Genomic DNA, 22918 nt, shown 5'->3' with positions numbered 1-22918 from the left:
TGGTGCTGCCATTCCATACCATGTAGTCGTTGAAGCGCATTGCATCTTTCTCTACTCTACACCTATGTCACTGCTTTAAAATTAAATATGGTACAGAACCAATGGTTGTTTGGTTTAAGATGATAACAAGAAGTGATGGAGGAAGTGCACAAAGAAGACTAAACATAAACTTGTTTGTTTGCAAGGTAATTACTAGCTGAAATCGTCGTTATGTTATGTTGTTTAGAAGGACTCTGAAATTCATTTTCCTATCACGAGGTTTGCTTGAAAAACAAATTGACGTCACCAAGCGTGGGGGCGATCAAAGCGTCTTAAGCTGTTTCCTGCTGAACTTCTCATTGGTGCATTCGCTTTCATACGTATCTTAAGTCATTAACTCACAAAATGTTTAAAACAAGGCGCATTATTTTGAGCTAAAAAATTGAGAATTGATAAATTACCCACCCACCGACACACAATCTTCCAACTGTTCAAAGCGCAAACATACCAGTTTCCAATATTAGCATCGCAATAGCCAATTATTCTAAGAAGGGATTCAATACCTGTCTAAGAAGTAATCAAGTAATAATGGAACCGTACACGATTCCAGACAAGCCCGCATACACACACCCCGTTCGCACACAAACTGCATTCATCGCATAAACCGCTTTGATCGAGATCAAATTCCCCAAATTGTAGCTAACATTTCGCGACTGTGATCACCGGCTGGACTCTGGATGTTTGCTGTTGCTATTTATTCTATCTTCCTAATTGCTAAAAGGCAGATGCTTGTGACAGATATACGATCATCGTGTTAATTTTGACCCGGACTATAATTCGATTCCTAGTAACAAGAAATTTTAAAAATAGAGCAAACGCTTCGAATATTTCACCATCTGTCACAAGCATAGACCCTGATACACGGAAACCGAGATCTCTCTAGCTCGACTGATTCTCGACGGTGTTCTCTTACCTTCGCTAGGGTTGCTACCAAAGCTAGAGTTTAGAGAAGCGAAACCGGTGGCTCCGGTAGTATTACCCGCTCCGGCAGGACTGCCACCGCCATTCGAATCGGCACCACCGATCGTCTCTCCACCGCTCAGTGGTCCAAAGAAGCTGCCCCCGGCGGGGAGCGCCGTCGTCGTGGCCGCCGTCAGGGCCGTGTGAGCATTCTTCGGGGTGAAGGTAAAGTTGTGCGTCTCGCTCTTCTTACCAGCGGAAACGATAAAAATTTGTACTACAACAGGTTCCAGTATGTCCTGCCGGACATACGGCGGCACGGTGCAGATGAGATGAGTCTGTTTGAAAAAAAAAACGGTACAAGATTAACATTTTTTTGTTTGCGGAACAGAAGATGTGTGCGTTACGAACCTGCTGCAGATACTCCTTGTCCGGGATGACCGTTTGCTCCCATGGAATCACACTGATCGATACGGAGTTCACCCCCAGGGGGGCTTTACGTCGCTGGAACACTACTTTGGTGTCTTTCAGAAAATTTTTACCGATAATGAACAGTTCGAGACCTCCCTCGGCTGGACAAGAGACCAAAGATTTCTTGCAGATTTCTGGCACGCCTGGCGGTTGAGCTGTAATAGAAAAAAAGAAATAGATTTAGTTACGGTAGTCACTTCAAGTTACCACTTGTGAAACGTTTAGTATCGTGTAGCACACAAAAGTTTCGTCGAATTTGTCTTCTACTTAAAACTTGGTCTAGAGATACTTCCGTCAACGTATGTTTGGCTGTATGTGAAATTAATTTATGACAGTTGAATACTGAATTAAAACAAATATAAAAGTCGGCCGATAGATTGTTCTGTTCGTATACCTCTTGCTTAATGTCCACTGTTAGCAAAATACACAAATTCCTCAACTACTTCGATGTCGTCTTCGTGGTAAGAGGCGTAGTATTCCCATAAAGCATAAAGCATCTTCCTTTCAAGTATTCTACGTCTTAGACGAATTCATGACCAGTCCGATTTGCCTAACTTCAACCTTCAGTCCGATGTATGTTTCCATAATCATCTCAAACTTATGAAGCTAACGGTTACTGACTTCCTAGTGACGTGATTGTCTTCCTTGCATGAAGTATCGAAAGCTTCGAGACTTTTCGAGCTTAATTCTAACTACCGTTGTATGACCATGTATTTTCATCACTTATCTCAAAATATTGATCCTTCTTCGTACAATTCCACTGTTTTTTTTGACACAACCATGTTAGAAGATATTCGAGCAGTTTCAGATACTTGATTCTGCAATGACCTCTATATCACTTAGTGATGAATTCGATGTTTTTAGAATTTACATTCGATGAAATTAATCATCGTCTTTATCATTGAAAGAAAGTTCTTTGGTAACAACTATTTTAAAAGTATTAAGCGTTGGCTTATTACAGACGAACAATAAGATGATTCTGAATTTTGATTATAGTAAATGTAGAGCAGTCGACTGAGAAAAAAGGCTTCATATTGACGATTCAAGTCTTAACGGGTTCACATCCAATCAGAGCACCACCGCTACGAATTAGCTACGCTTCGCCGAAGGCCATTTCACCAAACATTCGTTTTGCCGAATGTCATTTCGCTGGAAGAGTGCTGTTGTTTTAATATCGTATTGGAATTGATGTAAAATAAAGCGACATAAATGAGGATTGTGTTCGAGCCCGTTGACCTAGATCGTAAAACTGAAATATTTCGTAATTAAAGCAACGGATTAATTTATTTCCGCTAGACTCTAACGCAATACTTCATGGCATTTACGGTCGTTTTATCATGCCTAGATATTAAGCGATATCAATGTTCGGTACGATGTTTTCAGTTGAAAAATCCTTTCGGTTTACTATTTGATCGGCGAAACGATTCTTTCGGTGAAATGGCATTCGGTGAACCGATTCTTTCGGCGAAATGGTTTTCTGCGAAATAATCCGCTCTCCATTGATATCTTCCCACCCTTATAGGCCAATGGGACGTTGAAGACTGGAAAGCAATCCTCATATTTCCTAGGGGGAAAATATTGGAAAGTTTGCGTACTTCTAGAAGACCCTACTATTGTTTGTCTGGGTTCAATCGCAATGTTCCGAAAAGGTCGACTCCAAAGCTAAGTTGGGCACATTAGAAGTCTATAATCATGAAAAATCAATCCATTTTAATGTGTTCTCTAGCGTCTTTCGACAAAAAACACTCGATTGTTGACGAGCTTAATGAAGTAATGGCGAACTAAGAAGATGGTTTATTTCACGAATTCATGCTAAAAAAAAAAATAATTGGAACTTAGAATGAATACCCAAAAAATGGAAATCAAATATCGTCAATCAAGAGTCAGAAGCTAGGGACTCAGAAATCTTGCGTCAAGAATAATAAATTTGAATTCAGAATTCAGAAATTTTCGTTGCATCACTGGGATCTGTAATGAGGAATCGAGTAGAATTTCGACCCTGTCAGAGGTTTGTGGCCCTCAAAAAAGACGTTTGTTGTGGGATATTTACATAGAAAAGACACCCCACTATTGGAGTAGCATTAAATGTAAATTGAACTATTACTTTTGTGCAATTGAATCTCACGCACCTTCTCCAGGTTTAGCTGCATTTGCTCCTTAAGCAGAACAAATTTTACACCGTTAGAAGTCCATTGTAGTCTGTACTGAATCGTAATCATTAAATTCTGTCAACTGACACCGATAAGGTACAAAAGAGAACTCAGTTGACAGCCTATTACAACTTTATTTTTCAAATAAATAAATTTTATTATGACACATTTGCGTGATCTTAAAGTGATCCGAATAGTATTACATTTTTGTTGTTGTTGTTGGATCTCGTCGTTACCCTTTCTTTTAGAAGAGAGGTGATCTCATAACTATCCAACGAATTTAAAGGGTAACAAATGTTCGCTTCCGTCCACTGATTCGAAGTAGCATTTGTAGTGAAGCTTTTCGCTCTTAGTTTAATTTGTTATTTCTCTATGTGTTGGGTTCGTTGTTAGTTGAAGTGTCAGAAGTACTGGTATAGCATGGGACCGATGAAAAAGTAACTTGGGGGAAAAGTATGGCTTGCAGACGATCGTATGTGACAAACGATTTTCATGGAATTCTTAAATCCCGACCGAAAGCCACAGAAGAAGGTATAGCCTCCTTTATTAAAACATATGCCAACAACTTCGTTTTCGATAGAAAGAACCTGTCCATACTGGGACATAGCTTTTCGAATAAGTTCATCGTGAGCATCGTCTTCATATTTGTAAATTTTGTTACAAAATGATCCATCTCACAATAGGTGTCTTAATGAATAAGGTCTAAAATTAAACTATCTAACTAAATTATCATGAAAATCAACACGAAAAAGGTCGAGTAGTCTAAGATAAAATATTTTAGACGACAAATTAAAATGAAAGAACTCGGCAAATTGTCGACAAATCGTTCAAGTTGGATCATGCTGTCCGTATACCGTTTTTTGAGCAAAAAAATGCGTCGACGATGTGATCTCTCGGTAACATACAGGAGTTCAAGTAACACAGGACGGTCAGCAGTACCAAGAAAATTTTGTAAAGACTGTCCCAGAAAGTATGGACGCAACGAAAAACCGCTGCCATTTCGCAATGGTTCAGGATCTGTCAATTATTATGGCTGCGTCCTGTTGTTTACACTCTTCTCTAACCACTTATGCAGTTGTTTATTCGTTTTCATTAGTTTGTTTCGAAATGCGTGGATTTTCAGCAGAATAACGTCGAAAAATTGTGTACAAATGGTGCACAGAACGCGGACTGTCACTGAGAAAGATAGCAAAAATGGAAGGAATAAGTGAAAAAGCCGTGAGAAATGCAATCAGGAAGTTCGGTGAGGATAACACCTTTGAAGATAAACCGAAAACGGGTCGAAAAAAAGGTCCTGCTAACGCTCAATTGGATAAACGTATACTGAAGGCATTCGAGCAAAAGAAGGAGGTTTGTTCTTCGTTCTAAAGAACGTTTGAATCTTCGAACCTATAAGAAGCAGAAACAACCAAAACGTAGTCCGAAACAAGAAGCATCGATCAGGCCGAGGGTTCGAAAGGCATCGATTGAAGTCGAAAAAATTGATAAGAAAGCTATGGTCTGGCAAGCAATTTGTAGCTGTGGTAAGATTTCGAAACCCTTCATCACCACTACTTCAATGAATAGCGAAATATACATCAAGGAATGTTTACAAAAGCGACTTCTACCCATGATTCGAAGCCACAAGGATCCTGTTGTCTTCTGGTCAGATCTTGTTTCTTGCCACTACCCGAAATCAACGGTAGAATGGTATACACTGAGATCTTTTTTATGCGGTTTTTTTTACGCGACTTTTTATATGCGAATTTTCAGAGTTATGCGGTTTTTTATGCGAAGTTTCAGAGTTATGCGGTTTTTTATGCAAATTTTCAGAGTTATGCGGTTTCCCTTCTGCCGTTTTTTTATGCGAAGTTTCGGAGTTATGCGTATTTTATATGCGAAGTTTCAGAGTTATGCGATTTTTTTATGCGAATTTTCATAGTTATGCGGTTTTTTATGCGGTTATACGTAAATTCGCATAAAAAGACTTCAGTGTACTACCAAAAATGTCACTTTTGTCCCAAAAGACATGAATCCACCAAATTGTCCACAACTTCGACCAATTGATGAATTTTGGGCATTAACGAATGCACATCTTAGGAAACATGTCTCGGCATCCGAAACCATTCAACAGTTGGAAAAAGATTAGAAAAATGTGTCAAAACTTGTCGCCAAGTACGGAATTTAATGAGAAACGTTCGCAAGAAGGCTAGCTAGTCTACAATGGCTAAGTAGCAAATGTTGAGAATAATATTCTGTTGTTGTAGTCTAATATTATCAGCATATCGAATAAAATTTGAATATCTATCACTTGTGAATTATTTACAGCGAAATCAAAGTGCGTCCATACTTTCTGGGACAGTCTTTAGTTAAGTTTAAAAGTCATTTCGTGATCCAGGATCACTCCAAGATCTATCACATGCTCTGTTCACGTGAGCGAGCGTCCCGAGATTTTGTAATCGAAAACTATTGGTGCATTTTTTCGATGGTAAGAAATAATGCTGCTTTTTTCGATACTTCAGAAAGCAACTAATTGCAACAATTTTAAAATTGATCTAGCATGTTTTGTAACTCCAGGCAGTCTGTTTCAATGTTTTTGAAAAGTTTACTACCAGAATTCCGGAGGTAACGGCATTGAGACATCATTTATGAAGATAGAAAACAGCAACGGCCCAAAGATACTACCTGGAGGGACTCCTGAACGATTAGAGAATGTCTCAAACGTTGATGTTCTAATTTTATTTCGAACTCTACGATTGGTTAGGTAGAATTTAAACCATGCGATACTCGTATAACATTATTTGCTTTCATTTAGGGGTTAGCCAAATTTTGTGCTAGGGCACATAACCGTTTTTATTAGTTTTACGTTTCGTCTTTGACTCATCAGTGCAGAGCAGTTCAAATTGAACTGCTTAGTGCTAAACTCGGCAGTTCAATTTGAACCGCTAAGCAGACGTAAAGTTTCTGCTACTTACAGAACACTTTTTGTTTTGCAACGGAGTGCAATGTCTTTTCTGACGTGCCGAACGAAAACGTGTTTTCGACTATTTCTGGCCGATGCAGGTATGGTCATTTAGGGGTTAGCCAAATTTTGTGCTAGGGCACATAACCGTTTTTATTAGTTTTACGTTTCGTCTTTGACTCATCAGTGCAGAGCAGTTCAAATTGAACTGCTTAGTGCTAAACTCGGCAGTTCAATTTGAACCGCTAAGCAGACGTAAAGTTTCTGCTACTTACAGAACACTTTTTGTTTTGCAACGGAGTGCAATGTCTTTTCTGACGTGCCGAACGAAAACGTGTTTTCGACTATTTCTGGCCGATGCAGGTATGGTCATTTAGGGGTTAGCCAAATTTTGTGCTAGGGCACATAACCGTTTTTATTAGTTTTACGTTTCGTCTTTGACTCATCAGTGCAGAGCAGTTCAAATTGAACTGCTTAGTGCTAAACTCGGCAGTTCAATTTGAACCGCTAAGCAGACTGCTCTGCACTGATGAGTCAAAGACGAAACGTAAAACTAATAAAAACGGTTATGTGCCCTAGCACAAAATTTGGCTAACCCCTAAATGACCATACCTGCATCGGCCAGAAATAGTCGAAAACACGTTTTCGTTCGGCACGTCAGAAAAGACATTGCACTCCGTTGCAAAACAAAAAGTGTTCTGTAAGTAGCAGAAACTTTACGTCTGCTTAGCGGTTCAAATTGAACTGCCGAGTTTAGCACTAAGCAGTTCAATTTGAACTGCTCTGCACTGATGAGTCAAAGACGAAACGTAAAACTAATTATTTGCTTTGCCTGTTTCTTCTCTAGTGAAGCTTTAAGTTTCGAATCAAAGGTCGAATTATGAACTAATTCAACTCAACAGTTGTATTTTGCATGGTGCCAGGGCGGGTAGCTTTGGTTGTTAGGTAAGCTCTTTTTAAGTGATTTTAACGTGAATACGCCTTGCTTTACTATGGGGTGTCTTTTCAAAATTTACCCTCTGGGAAAGTGATAAGTTTTCAATTGTGAACATCTCTTGTTGTATCTAATGTATCAACATAATTTCGGGTAACCAAAAAGTAGAAATTCGTTGTCTATGTCAGATGAGTGAAGGCTCTTCTTTTCAATCAAAATGGACGAAATAACCCGTTTCATGCTATCGAAGTTAACATCACTCATTTCATTTGCTGGCGTTCGAAATGCGGCGATATCAGTGGCCCTTGTTTACTGTTGCCACCGTTTTACTCAGGACAGTATAAGCTAGTTGATGTTGAGCCGTGCTCATCAAGAAGCGAAAGCGAGCTGATAAAGATTCTTTAAACACATTGCATTTGAACATTTTATTGATATTATTGATGCATTTTTATAGCTCAATTTTTGCTATATTCAAGACTCAACTGATGCAGGAATTTGGACATGCCATTCAAAGAAGTACAGTTTTGTCACCAAGCTTATGAGGGTCATTTTGAATAGAATTGAATCATGTCTTGTCAAACTATGCATAATCCGCTCACCGATAGGTGGTAGTAGCTGCGATGAAAATACCAGCCTAATCATTCTGCCAAAGTGCACAGAAAACATCGTTAATGAACTCATTTGGCAGCACCAATTCTACACTTCTTGGGTCTACCAAAACAGCAAAACAAAGAAAAAGCATAATAAAAGAGGAAGTATCTATTCGCCGACTCACACCGGCAAAAGCAAAATAACCGGCTCAAAAGCGACTTCCCAAATGCTACAAATTTACTAGGGTAAGTGAGCAAATTTCGACTATACGGGTCAATCGATTAGAAGATAACAATCGATTGAACGACCCACCCCACAAGCACCTGATTCAAACTGGGTCCACTGTCATAACGGGCGCACATACCCTACACGTGTTTAACTTTTTTTTTATCTCTGTCGAATTTCGACCGATGAACAACAACAACCTAGCGAAACCTGTTCGCGTGGTTACCGGTTTTCGGCGGATTTCTATTTTCGCTCGACATATCATGTTCAACGCTTTAATTTACAGCACCCATCGATGTGGGAAAAGGAGAGAAAGAAAAGAACTACGAGCCTGTTATTCGAAAACGTTCGTTGACGTCAATTGGCGTTTCAATTTTTTTTGTAGTCGACAACGGACCAAGCCTCCAAATCATTTAATGTATGTTTTTTTTCTGTCCAGGTTCAGCAAATGTTGACCCGAGAGTCCTCATTCGAATGACTTTTAGCGCCGTTCGTCGACAAACGGCATCGTTAGATTTCGCGCCGTTTTCACTGATTCGTTTGGTATGTCATTTAATGATAAAAACTAAACGAATAATACTCACTGCAAACGATCTGTTGGGAGCAAACTTGCAACGTCTCAACGCTGCCATCGTCATGCTTGATCATGGAGCGGAACACCATTCGACAGCGCGTTGATTTCTTTTTGGCCCGAGGCCCACTCTGGTCCGGAAATCGATGTTCCACGTCCACATTGCGCTCTTTGAGGATTCCAACACAGTCGCACGTAACGGTCATATCGTTCTCCGGTTTCAGGTCCACTTCGATGACCATGGTACCCTCGAGCTTTCGCTCCATGCAGGGGGTTGAATTTTTCCCGGACACCTTACAGGCTTGGTAGAACATATGCGGCGCTACACGACCCACATCGGTACCGATGAACACCTGCAGTACGGTGGGTTTCGTGTGGCCTACCAGCCGCACCACTGGGAACCCATTACCACTGCGATCCTTCACGGCACCCCGGGAGCCCTCGGTCTGATAGCGTGCCCGGTGTTGCTGCTCCGGTTGGGTTAGGATTTGTAACTGAATTTTGCCATCCCGGGACGAGCACCCCAGTTGCGATTGAAGGGTCACTACGCCGGAATTGCTGAACGCTCCACCGCCCGTACCGAGGGACGAAGACGATGTCAGCAGGGGTGGCCGCTTGCCCGGTAATCGGTTGATCGGACGAGCTAACGATGAGGTCATCACTCTGCGAAATGGAACCGAAAAAAACAAAAAACAAAAAGAAATAAGATTATTATACCACGGTCATGCTATTCGTTTGATTTTAGATGGTCTCGAAACTACGGCTTTGCGCGCTACAAACTACGAGTGAATGTGGATAGTTTCCGCTACGAGTGGAGCAATAGGAAAGGATTGAAAAGAAATTACAAAAACTTGTTGCAGCAGTACGGAGCTAGCCTAATTTGTAATACTAATTGATTCAACTACCATTCAAACTTTCTACAAGCTCATATCGTTCTAAATCGATAGATATTTAGATATTTTCTTGAGTTTCTAAAACGCAAATGCATTTTGCATAGTGTAAAATATTTACATTCGGCCAAAAAAAAAACTATTAGGTTAAATATACAGAAAATTAATAATACTACCCAAACTTGGCAAAAATTAACTACTGATTTTTATCGAGTTGGAATAATTTCACCGAATGGTTCATTTTACCGTACACTTATATACCATCCGACGTTCGGATTTAACATAGCTGAATGAATTAGCTTTGGGTAGACCGGAAAAAAATGAGTAAACCTAGACAGATCATCGGTGCACTTGGAATCTGCGGCCATACCGCTGTTATTGATCGATGGAGAGCACACGGAAAAGATTTTTTTAATTAAAAAAACCTAGTCAAACAGTCTTTCGGTAAAATGATCCATTCGGTGAAATGACTTCATACCATAGTTTTCATGAATCCTATAGTCTATAAGCAATTGTTTGAATTCACTAAAATTGAAAATTCTGAAATTTTTGAATGTCTCAGATAACCTGCTACCTAGAGTCTCCTGACCAATAATTATTTGCGATCTTGTTGAAGTTCCTATACTGCCGTTCTACGGATAATTGTCCCATATCCTGTGGGATTTCTTATGTATATGGGACAATTTAACTCGGAACGGTAGTATATTCGTTAATAATTTTTCTCGAAAAAAACCCAAGCATTTTTTTAACATTTTAGAAACTATTTATAAAAGTTTGCTTAAATCTATAGAATATCGATAAATCCTCTAGAATCTCTAGAAATATCCGAATATGTTCGGCAGTCATTTGAAGCTTGAAACCTGACAGTCATTCGAAACCTGATCAACAAGAATTCAATTCCTCATTTCAAATTGTGGAAAAATCGGTAGATCATCTTTTCGAAATTGTGTCTTAACCTTATCAAAGAAGCCTTCAATTCAATTTAATGAAACTCTTCTTAATCCACCTAATGGCGTGATAATGTCTTTCTCTTTTCATTCAAACAGTCTTACTGTACAATACTTTTTTTTTATTAGGATGATATTTGATTCGAAATTTGGCAAATTTTTGACACAAGTTCATTCAGATAGATTCGGTTCGTTCACAAAAGTTTGCTTCAGCACTTACGTTGCATATTCGACAATATTGGTCAGTTTCGGAACAAAATTGTGCGGCTAACAATAAGCGTTTTGTCGGTTACGTCACTTCTACGATTAAATATTCCGGACCGGAAGAGTGAGCTATATGATTTTCGAATTTTTGTTTTGTTTAGATTATAGAGGGTTTTATCCTTAAGGTCAAATCTCGAACGAGCCTAAACTTGTTGAAATCGGCTAAGTCATTTCCGAGAAATTTAAGCGGAGAAAAATATTACGTTTTGTCCGGTTACGTCACTTATACCATTATGTCTCTAATCAGTGCTTAAAATTATCGCGCATTCTCAATGAAAGAATCCAATCCAATAGTCTCATTTTCAATGTTTTACTGTCTCTTTCGTAAATGACCGACACCAGAACAAACGAAGAGAGACGAAGCATTCTCGTTTCTCATCGAAAAAATGAGAGAGTATAATTGCCAACGTCACTCTTTCCTCTATGACAAGACGAAACCAAACTAACGTCTTCAGGGAGCATCAGCCGAATTTCAATTCTCATTCTTTCATCGATGTATTGAAAATTTGTGATGTTTGGCTATAAAAAGTGACTAAAATATGGCAAATCGAAGTAATTACATCCCAGAACTCTTTGGAAACCAAAACTACTACAAATTCGAGCACCAAAAGGTAAAAATTATTGTGAAACTTTTTTCTGTCATTTTCGATTCTCACAGCTTCGGTTGAATATCGACACTGCATATTATGGGATTTTCACTGAAAACTGCAAATAATTGAAAGGGCAAATGAAAAAAAAAAATCACAGTTTTGAAACTACTATCCCGCTTATGCCATTCGCCCTTATTCTAAATAACGGCGTATTGGTTTTTCGATCGAATATGGTTCGGTCGAATCCTAGCTACCTTTGATTTTGCTAGCGTTATTAGAAATACGAATGAAATACGTTATTAGGAATACGAATAAAAATCGATATGTCGTTATTCCGAATAAGGGTGCTCGCCAAGCCAGTTATGTGTATATTTTATAGCGAAATGAAAGCCCACAGACAGACAGAATAGAATAGATGTGCTCAATATGCAGTCCTTCGATTTCTTTCAAACGAAGCTGACAGTTAGCCAGTTAAATTTGAAAACATACGATATATACAGTTCGAGATAGGACGATTCGAGTCGGCTACACGGATTCCGTTGATGACATAAATTCAAACTATTGCAATCTGTTCTAAAAAAACGTGTTTAATCCACCTAGCAATGAGATGATACCTATTTTTATCAATCCGTATGTGTTTTTTGCATGAATATTCTTCGGTGTTTAGGTTTTCATGACATTATTTTAATGACCGTCGTTTTAAGCGACAATTTGATCTTTTAATCACTCATTACTCTGTAATGTCGAAACTGCAAATCGGATCGAATTTGAATCTAGAAGTGGGATAATCGATTAAACATGCCATGATATGTAAGTTCCACTCTAGAGTTTACGGTAATTTAAGGTACTTCCAGAGCCGGTATTCAGAAACCAGCATAACCCAAACCGATTCGTATGGCCATATGACGAATAAATTACAACAGTTCTGAGTCCAACTTTGAAGCTTTTCGGGATTGTCATCTTCTATATCGGTTTGAATTTTAAAAATTCATCATCATGTAATTCGAGAACCGGAAGTCATAATTGGGTAAAATTAATTAATTTTTGTATATAAGTTTGTTTTAATTTGAATTTTTGTTTCTGAAATTTGATTAGGCTTTTTTTGAGAAAACGATTGAGCTTTGAGAAACGATTTTATACTGGAACCGGAATTCTAAAATCGGTATGGCCGAAGTCAGATAAATTCACCTATAGCTGTATAGTTTACATTTGTTTCAAAATATTTGAAAATCAGTGAAGACATCTTTGAGGAATCGTAGTGCGAATTAAATTTTTAGGTGCCTTCTGAATCGACAACTAAATACCACTAAAACTGAAAAAAGTTAATTTTTTATCGACTATCCAAATCTGCTAACCCGATAAACCTGATTAATTTATGTGGAATAGACATTTTTATACTAATCACCCTGTATCCCCGAAACCGGAAGTTGGATCTGACTGAAAAGCAAGATGTTTTATAGAATCTTGAAACTTTTCATTTGAATCTTAGATGATTCTTAGATTTCATTTGAATCTTAGATCGGTTCAGCCATCTACGAGAAAAATGAATTACACAATTTTGATTTCGTTTCACATATCATCCTGTAGTTCCGGAACCAGAGGTTGGAACAAAACATAATGCAGGAACTTTGTTTGGGAGCATACGACTTTTCGTAAGAATCTGAATTTGTAGAAAAGAAATTTTCCTAGAAAATTGAGTGAAATTATTTGTCACACACGCATTTGCTGATCTCGACGAACTGATTCGAATGGTATACGGGTGTTATGTTCTTCCAGCATTTATTGCTGTAAGTAGTTTAAATCAATATAATTATGGAATTGCTTTCAACTCGAAAATTCTGCCATCATCTAGTTTACATATGGCATACTCGAACGATTATGTTGCCAAAAACGAGCCGTGCTAAAATCGGTCCGAGGCTAAATGTCATAAAAAAAGATGCTGTACACAGTCTTTTTGGTACTTAGAAACAATTGTATGTAACAGTTTAAAAAAATCGTGTTTTCCGTTGCTCCCAAACATTTCTTTGTCATACAGCGCTCAAAACTCATACTGCTGGAATAGGGGGAAAAGTCGCTTACAGAAAAAATTCGATATCTCCGTTAAAATGGACGGATTTTGACAATCTATGGCTTGTTGGATAGGTATTACCGTGCGGAATCCAAGTCTGAAAACATATTCTGTTTTCAAGGTCAATTGTGACAGATACTGTCAAAAAACTAAAAATTTTGACATAAAACTTCGTGTAACTCAAAAAGTAAACATCCGATCTCAAAACCATTCAATAGCGTTTTGGGTGACGGGGAGACCTTTCATTTGCGACTAGTTTGATCAAAATCGGTTCAGCCATCTCTGAGATCTCGACCTCTTAGTTGACAACACACATACAGACACACACACATACACACACACACACACACACACACACACACACACACACACACACACACACACACACACACACACACACACACAGAGAGAGAGAGAGAGAGAGAGAGAGAGAGAGAGAGAGAGAGAGAGAGAGAGAGAGAGAGAGAGAGAGAGAGAGAGAGAGAGAGAGAGAGAGAGAGAGAGAGAGAGAGAGAGAGAGAGAGAGAGAGAGAGAGAGAGAGAGAGAGAGAGAGAGAGAGAGAGAGAGAGAGAGAGAGAGAGAGAGAGAGAGAGACATTTGCTCAGTTCGTCGAGCTGAATCGATTGGTATATGTCAATCGGGCCTCGGAAAATATTTCTAAAGTTTGAGCGAATTCTATACCTATTTTTTATATATATAAAAATAGGTAAAAACAACCGAAAACAATTTAGGATAAAAATTTTAAATTGTCTAATCATCTTATATGGCAAAAATCAGTTCGAGGAATCCACCAAGAACGAAAAAAGACATTATTGTCGACTTTGCAAACGAATGTGCCAACAGATAAATTAAAATATTTTGAGAACATTACTACTACTTAAAAGACTATGTATCTATCTCAGTATGTTAATTAGCTAAATCAGTGTATTTCTATGCACCATTATTATACATTTTTAAGAATATCTTTTTTCTTCAGTGGGACGGTTATGCGTAGAAAATTACAGATGGGACAATTTGACTTAATATTTTTTCGAAAAGTTTTCGAACAAACGGTCAGATTTCATATTATTTTCTTGAAAAATATGTGTTTATAAACCGTTTGGTAGCAAAAAGTCAAAACGACCGAAAGTAATATGGGACAGTTATGCGTAGAACGGCAGTATAATTCACTGTAAATAATTGATGCGACCATGTAATAATGTTGTTTAGAATGTGTGTAAGAATTGAGTAATTTATTTGTAGAAACATGGTGCAGCTAATGCTAATCACAAACCGAAGCCGTTCTAATCTGTTGTGCCACATAATGCGGAACTTCTATTATATATGGAAAACTAGATCGAAATACAGAATGTCACACTTTATCGAAACATCCGGACCCGATCAAAATACATAATCGGGGTGTTTATGCGTTATGATATATATTATTCTAAGAAGTAATAATGAAAACATTCCGGTCCCGCAGTAAACCACGAAAACTTTGTTGGATTACATACGATGCACGAATTGTGCAGCGTCTTCAGAGAGTCCAACCGAACCGGTTTGAATGTTTTCCTTTGAGCACGGCAATGCACAACACAAAACTAAAATAAGGATGAAAATTATCAGTTCAAATGTTAGAAATTCTCTTTATTCAATAGAAAATATGCACAAATTTGACTTTTCTATCACTTTGACAGAAGCGATAAAATGATCTGTACGAAGCACACACCTACTGCGATTCCGTTCTGACTTGAAATTCAGTTCAATTGCATTGAAGCTAGAATCAAATCTGACTTCAAACCAGTGAAGTAAAACTTCATTCAATTCAATTGAAACTGAATGTGGAACACATTGACGATCTCTCCACTGCAGTAAACTTCACTCTCCGACACAGACAATGTTTGCTGACGGCCCGAACGAGCACCATTCAGCTCATCACTCGTTTCTCTTGAATCGAGGCTCAGTTTAATTACCGTCAGTTGATCTCTTGAAGTAACAAAATATCTCTTTCAATAGTGTGAGAGCGGCCTTCAAATGAGGTTCATGTAAACATTCGAATTGGTTCAAGATAATAGATGAAAGACTAATCAGATAGCTGAAATGTCAATCACAGAATACACATAAATTAATTGTTTCCTCCTTCAGTTGTCATTTTTAATACTTTACTCCATTTATAATTCTATTCGTTCGAATCTGCTTACTACCAAGAGCGAAGACACTGAAGCATCTATACTACTTGGCACTTGAAACTGAGCAAGCAAAACTTCAAATGACTAGGTTCGATTATTCAACTGACGATGGATTCTGGGAGCTTCACTTGAAAATGACAGCAAAAGTCAAATGAATTAGTAGGGATTCGCTGACGGTCAGCGGCCATAAATTTCATTTTCATCTTATATTATTCGATTGAAAATGAAATTTTACCGCACTGCTTCAAACAAACGGTTCGACAGTAATTAGGGTGGTAACTGGGTTAGATTTGCCATCCAGGCGAAAACAAACGCGTAGCTGCAATCGTTTCATCGAATGAGCCTTTTCACCAAAGTACAAAAATTACTTCGAAAATATATTTTTCTGCAAATAGACTTGGTCTCTCTTTATTGCCATTGTTTATTTGTGGTTCCTAATGAACCATCAAGTTAATACGAGAGAAGAACATCAGAAGCACAGACAGGACTAGGCCATCTAAGTCTAGCTTAAGTTGTTTTTATAAGTCATTTTCTCAACTGCAAAAATAATGAGCATCATTCTACTAGAGACGTCCAATAAACGAAGTCACGGGAATGAACTCGTAGTACCTATCCAACAACTATTATTGAATGCTTCCGGAGCGATTCTACATAATTGATCGAATTGATTTTTCTACTAACAGGTGATAGATAACCCGACACATTTCTAATTGATTATAATGCACTATAATTTACATGACAACCAGCCACCTACAAATTGCAAATTGGAACACTTAGCAGTACGCACTACACTACAACAATATAATCACAAAACAAGCTAACTTCAAACTGCTGGGCGCACAGCAGCAACTACATCATGCAATCAATCTCTACAGTCTACACCGTCCTCGTCTCCCTTTAATTGCTACCGTTAATGACCACCGATTAATGCGGTCGCGAATCCGAATGTTCGGTAGAGTACGATTTTCACGATCCGGTCTTGGACGTCAATGCAAATATCCAAAGCTTAGTTCCGTGAACACTGATACAAAACTCGGATGCCACATCGTGTAAATCGTCTCCACAGTGCAGCCCAAAGCAAGCGGCAGGCGGGGACAATGAAAAACATTTTAATAATACAAAATAAAAATCGATCCTTACTTCGCCGTCACCGGTGATGCTCTTGTTGTTATTGCTGTCGTCGATGTCGCATTAGCTACCGTGACGGATAATGACGGAGTTGATGATGATGATGATGATTGTGGTGCTGACGACAAGGAGGAATGGGAGGGGATTGATGTTGATGCAGATGATGATAACGGTGCTTTGTTGTTGGACGATAATGGTGCAATGGTGACCGTCCGTTTCCCGCCTCCCGCACTGGGTGATTTTCCCGTCATGGGGATGATGATTTTCTTCGGAGCTGCCACCGTACGAAGAACCGCCGGTTTGACTTTTCCCTCGTTCAGCTTAACCACCGGGGTAGTATCGGGTAGTTTGACCACGCCGGTACCGGTACCGGTCGTTAGTATGAACAGATCGCCAGAACAGGCCACCGCATCGTCCAGTTCCAGGTGGCTTCGCTTGAGAGATTTACTGCTGGCAGCACTGCTACTGCGACTACTGCCAACCGATCGGGTTGTGGTCCGGCGACTGTACAGCGTTGCTGGCTTTCCGCCACGTGATCCCCTGCCGGCACCGATCGTTGCTGACCGATTTCTAAGTCCGGATTCATTTTCGATGCCCTCATCTTCCGGTGCGCTGGGGTAGGCCAATGGCGATTTGTTTTTTTTTGTTTAGATGATTAGGTTTTCAATGGAGGGACATCAAAGCACGCACAGCACACAGAAATAATGCATGGGAATGATGACACATGGAGGGACGTATTACGATCACATGAAAAAATACGGAAAATGTACAATTTGTTAGTAACGTGATGAATGTAATGAACAATAAGTATGGACATAAAACATAACATATAGGTAAGGCAACGTACTAGGCTATGTAGTACTAGATCCGTTCTATTTCTGTTCGCCCGCCGTGTGGTGTAAACAAACTTTTTGCTCGGATCGGATCGGACACGAGATTCAATTGATCTATGCGTAAACACTTTGGATGAATATAGTAAACAGCAAACCGCACTAACCGGGTCGAGATGAATGTGTACACAATCGCCACTCTCTGTACTTCTCGGTTGTATGGTCTATTACAAACTAAAACCGGCGCGGAAAGCGACTTACGGAGGGAGCCGGTCTCCCAAGAGCAAACGTTTTGTCGGTGTGTATAACTTCATCGCATGCATATGGATAAGAAAAAATGGATATTGGATTGCACAGCTCTCTACGTCGGGCGCCGGTTATAAACCAAGGCTGGTGAGAGTGACTGCACTAAATTGTGCAATTAAAGGGTATGTGCTGCTATACTGGTTTTCCGTAGAATTCCGAGTGGAAACGTAATTGACAAACAGTCATGAAAGCGGTACACGCACCCTAATTTTCATCTGAATGTAAATGTAAAACCGAGTCGCCGCACCAACAACCCGTCTGTTTTGATTGCCCCTGGTAGTTGTTAGTACATACACAACTATCACAAATTTACCAACTAGACTTCTGTTTGTTATTGTGCAGGTTCTTGTTTTGTCATACGAGAAACGTGTTTTGCACGAGATTCAGTCGGTTCGCAATGGGGAGAGAGGGGGAGCAGTCACTCCTCTTTCAGGACTGTTGCCGCGAAAATCCCCAGAGCATTGACGTTTCGACTAAGCTGATTGAAAACATGCCGACCGGAAACGGAGAGACATTCCAGTCCGGAAAAACGCTAGTTTCAACGTGATGTCGCAACAACAACCCTGGCAAGGTGAATCAAACAGGTTGACTCGCACGTTGTTTTGAGCCGGTTTTCCCCGTCGTGCCTGGCGACGAACTCGAGGGAGGTCAACCGCATTCATAGAACGGGAGGGTGGGTATTAATTAGATATGCGTCCCATTACATGATCGGGATTGAGTCACTGCCGAAGGGTGGCCCGAGAAATGTCTGCCCCGCTCGTTTTCCTGCGTATGTTTGTTCCTCTTGAGCATGATGGCCACCCTAGAAAAGGGAGAGCAAAAATCTTGTTTATGGCTACCAATCACGATGACGATAGCAAACGAAACCGAGCAATCTATTGCTGAGAAGGAACAACTGGTGGCAAGCAATTTGCGGATGGCCTATTGCTGCAGCTCTATAAAACATTGCATATTAATGCAGCAAGATCACCAGACAGATAACGCACTGAATCGCGACGTGGGATGACTTGGCATGATTTTTCTAGAACGGCATTTTTTTTTCCTCGACAGATCGGATCGGATTAATCGGTGCTGGGGATAAAATCTTTTCCCCCGATGTGTAAACAATTTCTATCGGCTGCTGTGCTCTGTCTGTACAGGTGTTTTGTTCGAAGCATTCTCGATTTTTCTCACCGAACCGTTATTTATGTGAATCCAAATCACTTATGCATAGCTAATTGGGTCACTTTGGGAACGGTGCATCTTTGCAGAACACCTGAACAATAAGTCGGCACCTGTGCAACGATTGTGAAAGCCAAACGAAACTATTCAGTACCCTGCGAAAGACATTCCCCTAGAGTTATGTTATTTGCTTGTTTAATCCGTCGGCCGGTCATATCGTGCAATAAGTATATCTGGCATCAATGCGATGTGACACCTAGTCCGCAAAGCGCACTAATAAAAGTGGATGTCTTTGATTTTTATATTTTAAAGTACCATAAAAGTTGACATGAAAATTGCAATTAAAGTACTTAAGGAGTGTATCGAAAAGTAGTTAGCAACATTACTAATTACATTTTTATGCATTTCACTGTTAATATTGATGAAAATCCTAGTTTCTGTGAAACGCTCGCACTTTGGACTTGACATTCTTCATTCAATTCTGCACAGTTACTTTTGTGACTTTCCTGGTGGCAGCTGTCCAGTTTTTTTTAACTCCTGCATGTTTTGCGACACTGTACCTTCCTTCCGAAAGTGCCGCTTGACAATTGCCCAATACCTTTCAATTGGCCGAAGATCCGGGCAGTTCGGTGGGTTGATGTCCTTTTCTACGAATTGTACATTATTTTTTGACAACCACTGTAGAACGGAGTTGGCGTTGTGGGCTGATGCCAAATCCGGCCAGAAGAGAGGAGGAGCCTTATGCTTTCTGTACAGTGGCAGCATTCTCTTCTTCAAACATTCTTCGTGAAGAAAATCGACGACCGCAAACCACAGGTACAAATTGCTTGCCAGATCAACACCTTCTGCCCAAACTATTCCATCGCCACCGTGGTGTCAGCGTCGTTCAGGTCCTAGTACACCGATTTCGTATAATATTGCGGTTTGGGCAGCGCTCGAGAGTCTTCCTTGGCGTAGGTTTCGTCGTCGATCAGGATGCATCCGTCTTTATTCTGTAGAATCCGGTTATACAGTTTTCGCGCTCTTGTTTTGGCCTGAACTTCCTTCATGAAAAGGGTCTTACCGAACTTCTCGATAATATTTTTGACACTGGTGTGGTGCACCTTCACCCGTTTTGCAATTTCGTTGTACGTGACACCACTTTCTGAGCACCAAGTGTGCAGAATTTTCTTTCGCGTTTCCGGATCAATTCGACTCATCATTGAAACGATAAACCGTACCGAAACCAATCGATTCGCAGCTGTTATTGATATGTGAACAAACATGTCACCGCAAAACACGCTGCAAAAAATTAAGCCATTTGAGAGTAATAAATGTTTGAATGTTGCTAACTACTTATCGATACACTCCTTAAAGCAGCATTTAAAGTTTTAACAGTACACATTGTTGGTACAGTGAACTATTGAAAATGAAATTATTGATAAAAGTGGTTGTGTTTTATAGTTTAGTTGTAGTTTCTGTCATTGTCATAGATCTGTTTTTGAGATAATGTATATTGTGTGATCGTGTTTCCTAGAACTTCTTGTAATATAGTTTAAATATCCGTTAGTGTTTTCAGTTATATAGATGTAATGGTAATAATGGTAACAGTAATAACAATCATCATAATCTTTTAAATGGGTTTTACCTGTTGGGTTCTTGAAACGCATAAAATCTTAACCGAGTTTTTTTTCTGATTTCGGGCTTTTTTTACATATTTATCTTATTTGTATTATTTCTGCATTATTCATCTGCTTTACTTCTTTGTTCTTTCTTGGTATTCTGCATCATTCTTCTTCTTCTTCAAGTTTTAGAGCTTTACTCAGTTCGATTCTCCAGTTTTCTTAGCGTATATTAAATTCATATGGAAAAAAAATTGAGTTAGTAAATGTTTTACAATTTACACATACATATATACAATCATACATACTCACATACATACATACATACATACATGTACTCCGCGAGCAAACATTTACAAGATTTACTTCGATCTCTACTATTGGTCGATCAATAGTCCTAAGTGGCCTTGCATGCACTTCCTCTTACACTTCACTCACAGATCAACTGACACATCAGCGATACATCATCAAATAAACTGGATGGACACCGTTTGGCAGCTGTCAATGGTTTGCTCACATATTCAGTCTATATTATTTCATTCTATTTCACAATATTTCATCACATTCCACAGTATTCTCTGGTACACAAACCATCAGTAAACGTCAAAGATAAACTGGATTCACCGGACATCTATGACAGTGGTAATAATTTAGGACCCTTGCTACTCGTATTATTTTACAACGATGTGGCTTTATTTTTGGAAGCTGGAAGTAAATTAGTCTACGCAGATGACTGTAAAACTGTATCTCGTTGTTCGTAGTTCGTATCGCCGGTGACTACAATGTCTGCTTGCATTGTTCGTCGATTGGAAATAAACTCATCATGAATGTAGCCAAGTGCCAAGTTATCACATTTCATCGGATTTTATCTTCAGTCATATATGAGTATAACATTGATGGTACAATTATCCCAAGAGTGGACCAAGTATGTGATCTGGGAATACAGTTTCAAAAGCTACACGCTAAGATTGTAAGAGACGTTAAACACCTGCATTGTCTTAAGGCTTTTTTTACTCACGCGTCCCCGACCAATTTTCGAAAATGCGTCAGGAAAGCGAAAGGACGCTTGGACGCTTATAATTTTCCTGGCGTGATAATGAACGATGAAACTTATGTGCTGGAAGACTTCAAATGGCTTCCCGGCACGTCTTTTTATACTGCCACGGAACGGAACGGTGTAGAAAAGTATTTCAGGACGAAGAAAAAGGCCAAGTTTTTTCTAAGAAATATTTGGTTTGGCCGGCAATATGCAGCTGAGGTCGAGCAAGCCAAAGCTTCATCACTACCGGAACGGCAAACAAAGAAATATACAGTGAAGAATGCTTAAAGAAGAGATTGTTGCCATTCCTACTCAGCCATGACGTTCCACCACTATTCTGGCCTGATTTGGCATCTTGTCACTAGACCGAAAATGTTTTGGATAAAGTAAATTCACCTAACTGCCCGGGATTGTGACTTATCGGTATTGGGCTTTCATGAAGAGAGAGAACTCTCAATATAACCAACAAGCTACAACAGCAGAAAACTTTTCAAAATCTTAGACACAAGCAGCTAAATCGGTTGTAGAGAAGTCCGTACAGTAACAATTCGTAGATTTTTCATGCAGCCAAATGAAGTAACTATAATTAGCTCTAAGATTACTCATAATGCACAATAAAATGAATACAAAATGCATCTTGGATTAAACTAACAGCAAGTCTGTCCAGATTTTGTTGCGAACAAGCCTAAGACCTTTGTTGGAAAAACTTTTCGTAACTGAATTTATCACAAATAAGTATGCTTGAAATTTTGATTTCTTTTTCTTTGTCGAATAGTATTTGACTTTCGAAAACTTTGAACGATTATAGTTCCATTCCACTCGAAGTCTACTTTATAGTTCCGGGATGGTTTCATTACTATACGGTATTCTTCGAAATTAAACTTTACAACGAATTTTAATATGCAATTTTTTATATTTTTTTTATTCAACAAAATAATTTTTAAGGGACACTGCTTAAGCTCTAAGATGTCAAGGGATTCTAATAATGACGGTTTTGTGTCTTATTGAGTAAAAATTTGTCAAACCAAAGAACCAGAGGTGCCAGTTAATAATGCAGGATAGTTTCAAGAGATGTATCTGCAAACAAGGATTAATTCACCATC

The 22918-nt window shown here is 39.1% G+C and overlaps 1 protein-coding gene across 4 annotated transcripts in view; it reads right to left on the bottom strand.

Annotated features, from left to right (window-relative positions):
• Positions 1 to 22918, bottom strand: part of LOC131426524 (nuclear factor of activated T-cells 5-like) — an 86802-nt gene that overhangs the window by 27282 nt on the left and 36602 nt on the right. For 3 of the 4 annotated variants that reach the window (XM_058589327.1, XM_058589325.1, XM_058589326.1), the window contains 4 exons: positions 16891 to 17490; positions 8836 to 9485; positions 1351 to 1565; positions 953 to 1277 (listed from right to left, as the gene is read on the bottom strand). In XM_058589327.1, coding sequence (XP_058445310.1) covers positions 953 to 1277; positions 1351 to 1565; positions 8836 to 9485; positions 16891 to 17490 — 1790 coding nt within the window. The remainder of the gene's footprint in view (positions 1 to 952; positions 1278 to 1350; positions 1566 to 8835; positions 9486 to 16890; positions 17491 to 22918) is intronic. The other variant, XM_058589328.1, reaches the window with a different exon arrangement.

Source organism: Malaya genurostris, chromosome 1, assembly GCF_030247185.1.
Source record: "Malaya genurostris strain Urasoe2022 chromosome 1, Malgen_1.1, whole genome shotgun sequence".
NCBI lineage: Eukaryota > Metazoa > Arthropoda > Insecta > Diptera > Culicidae > Malaya > Malaya genurostris.
Note: the sequence above shows the minus strand (reverse complement) of the source record. Positions and strands in the feature narration are given on the sequence as shown.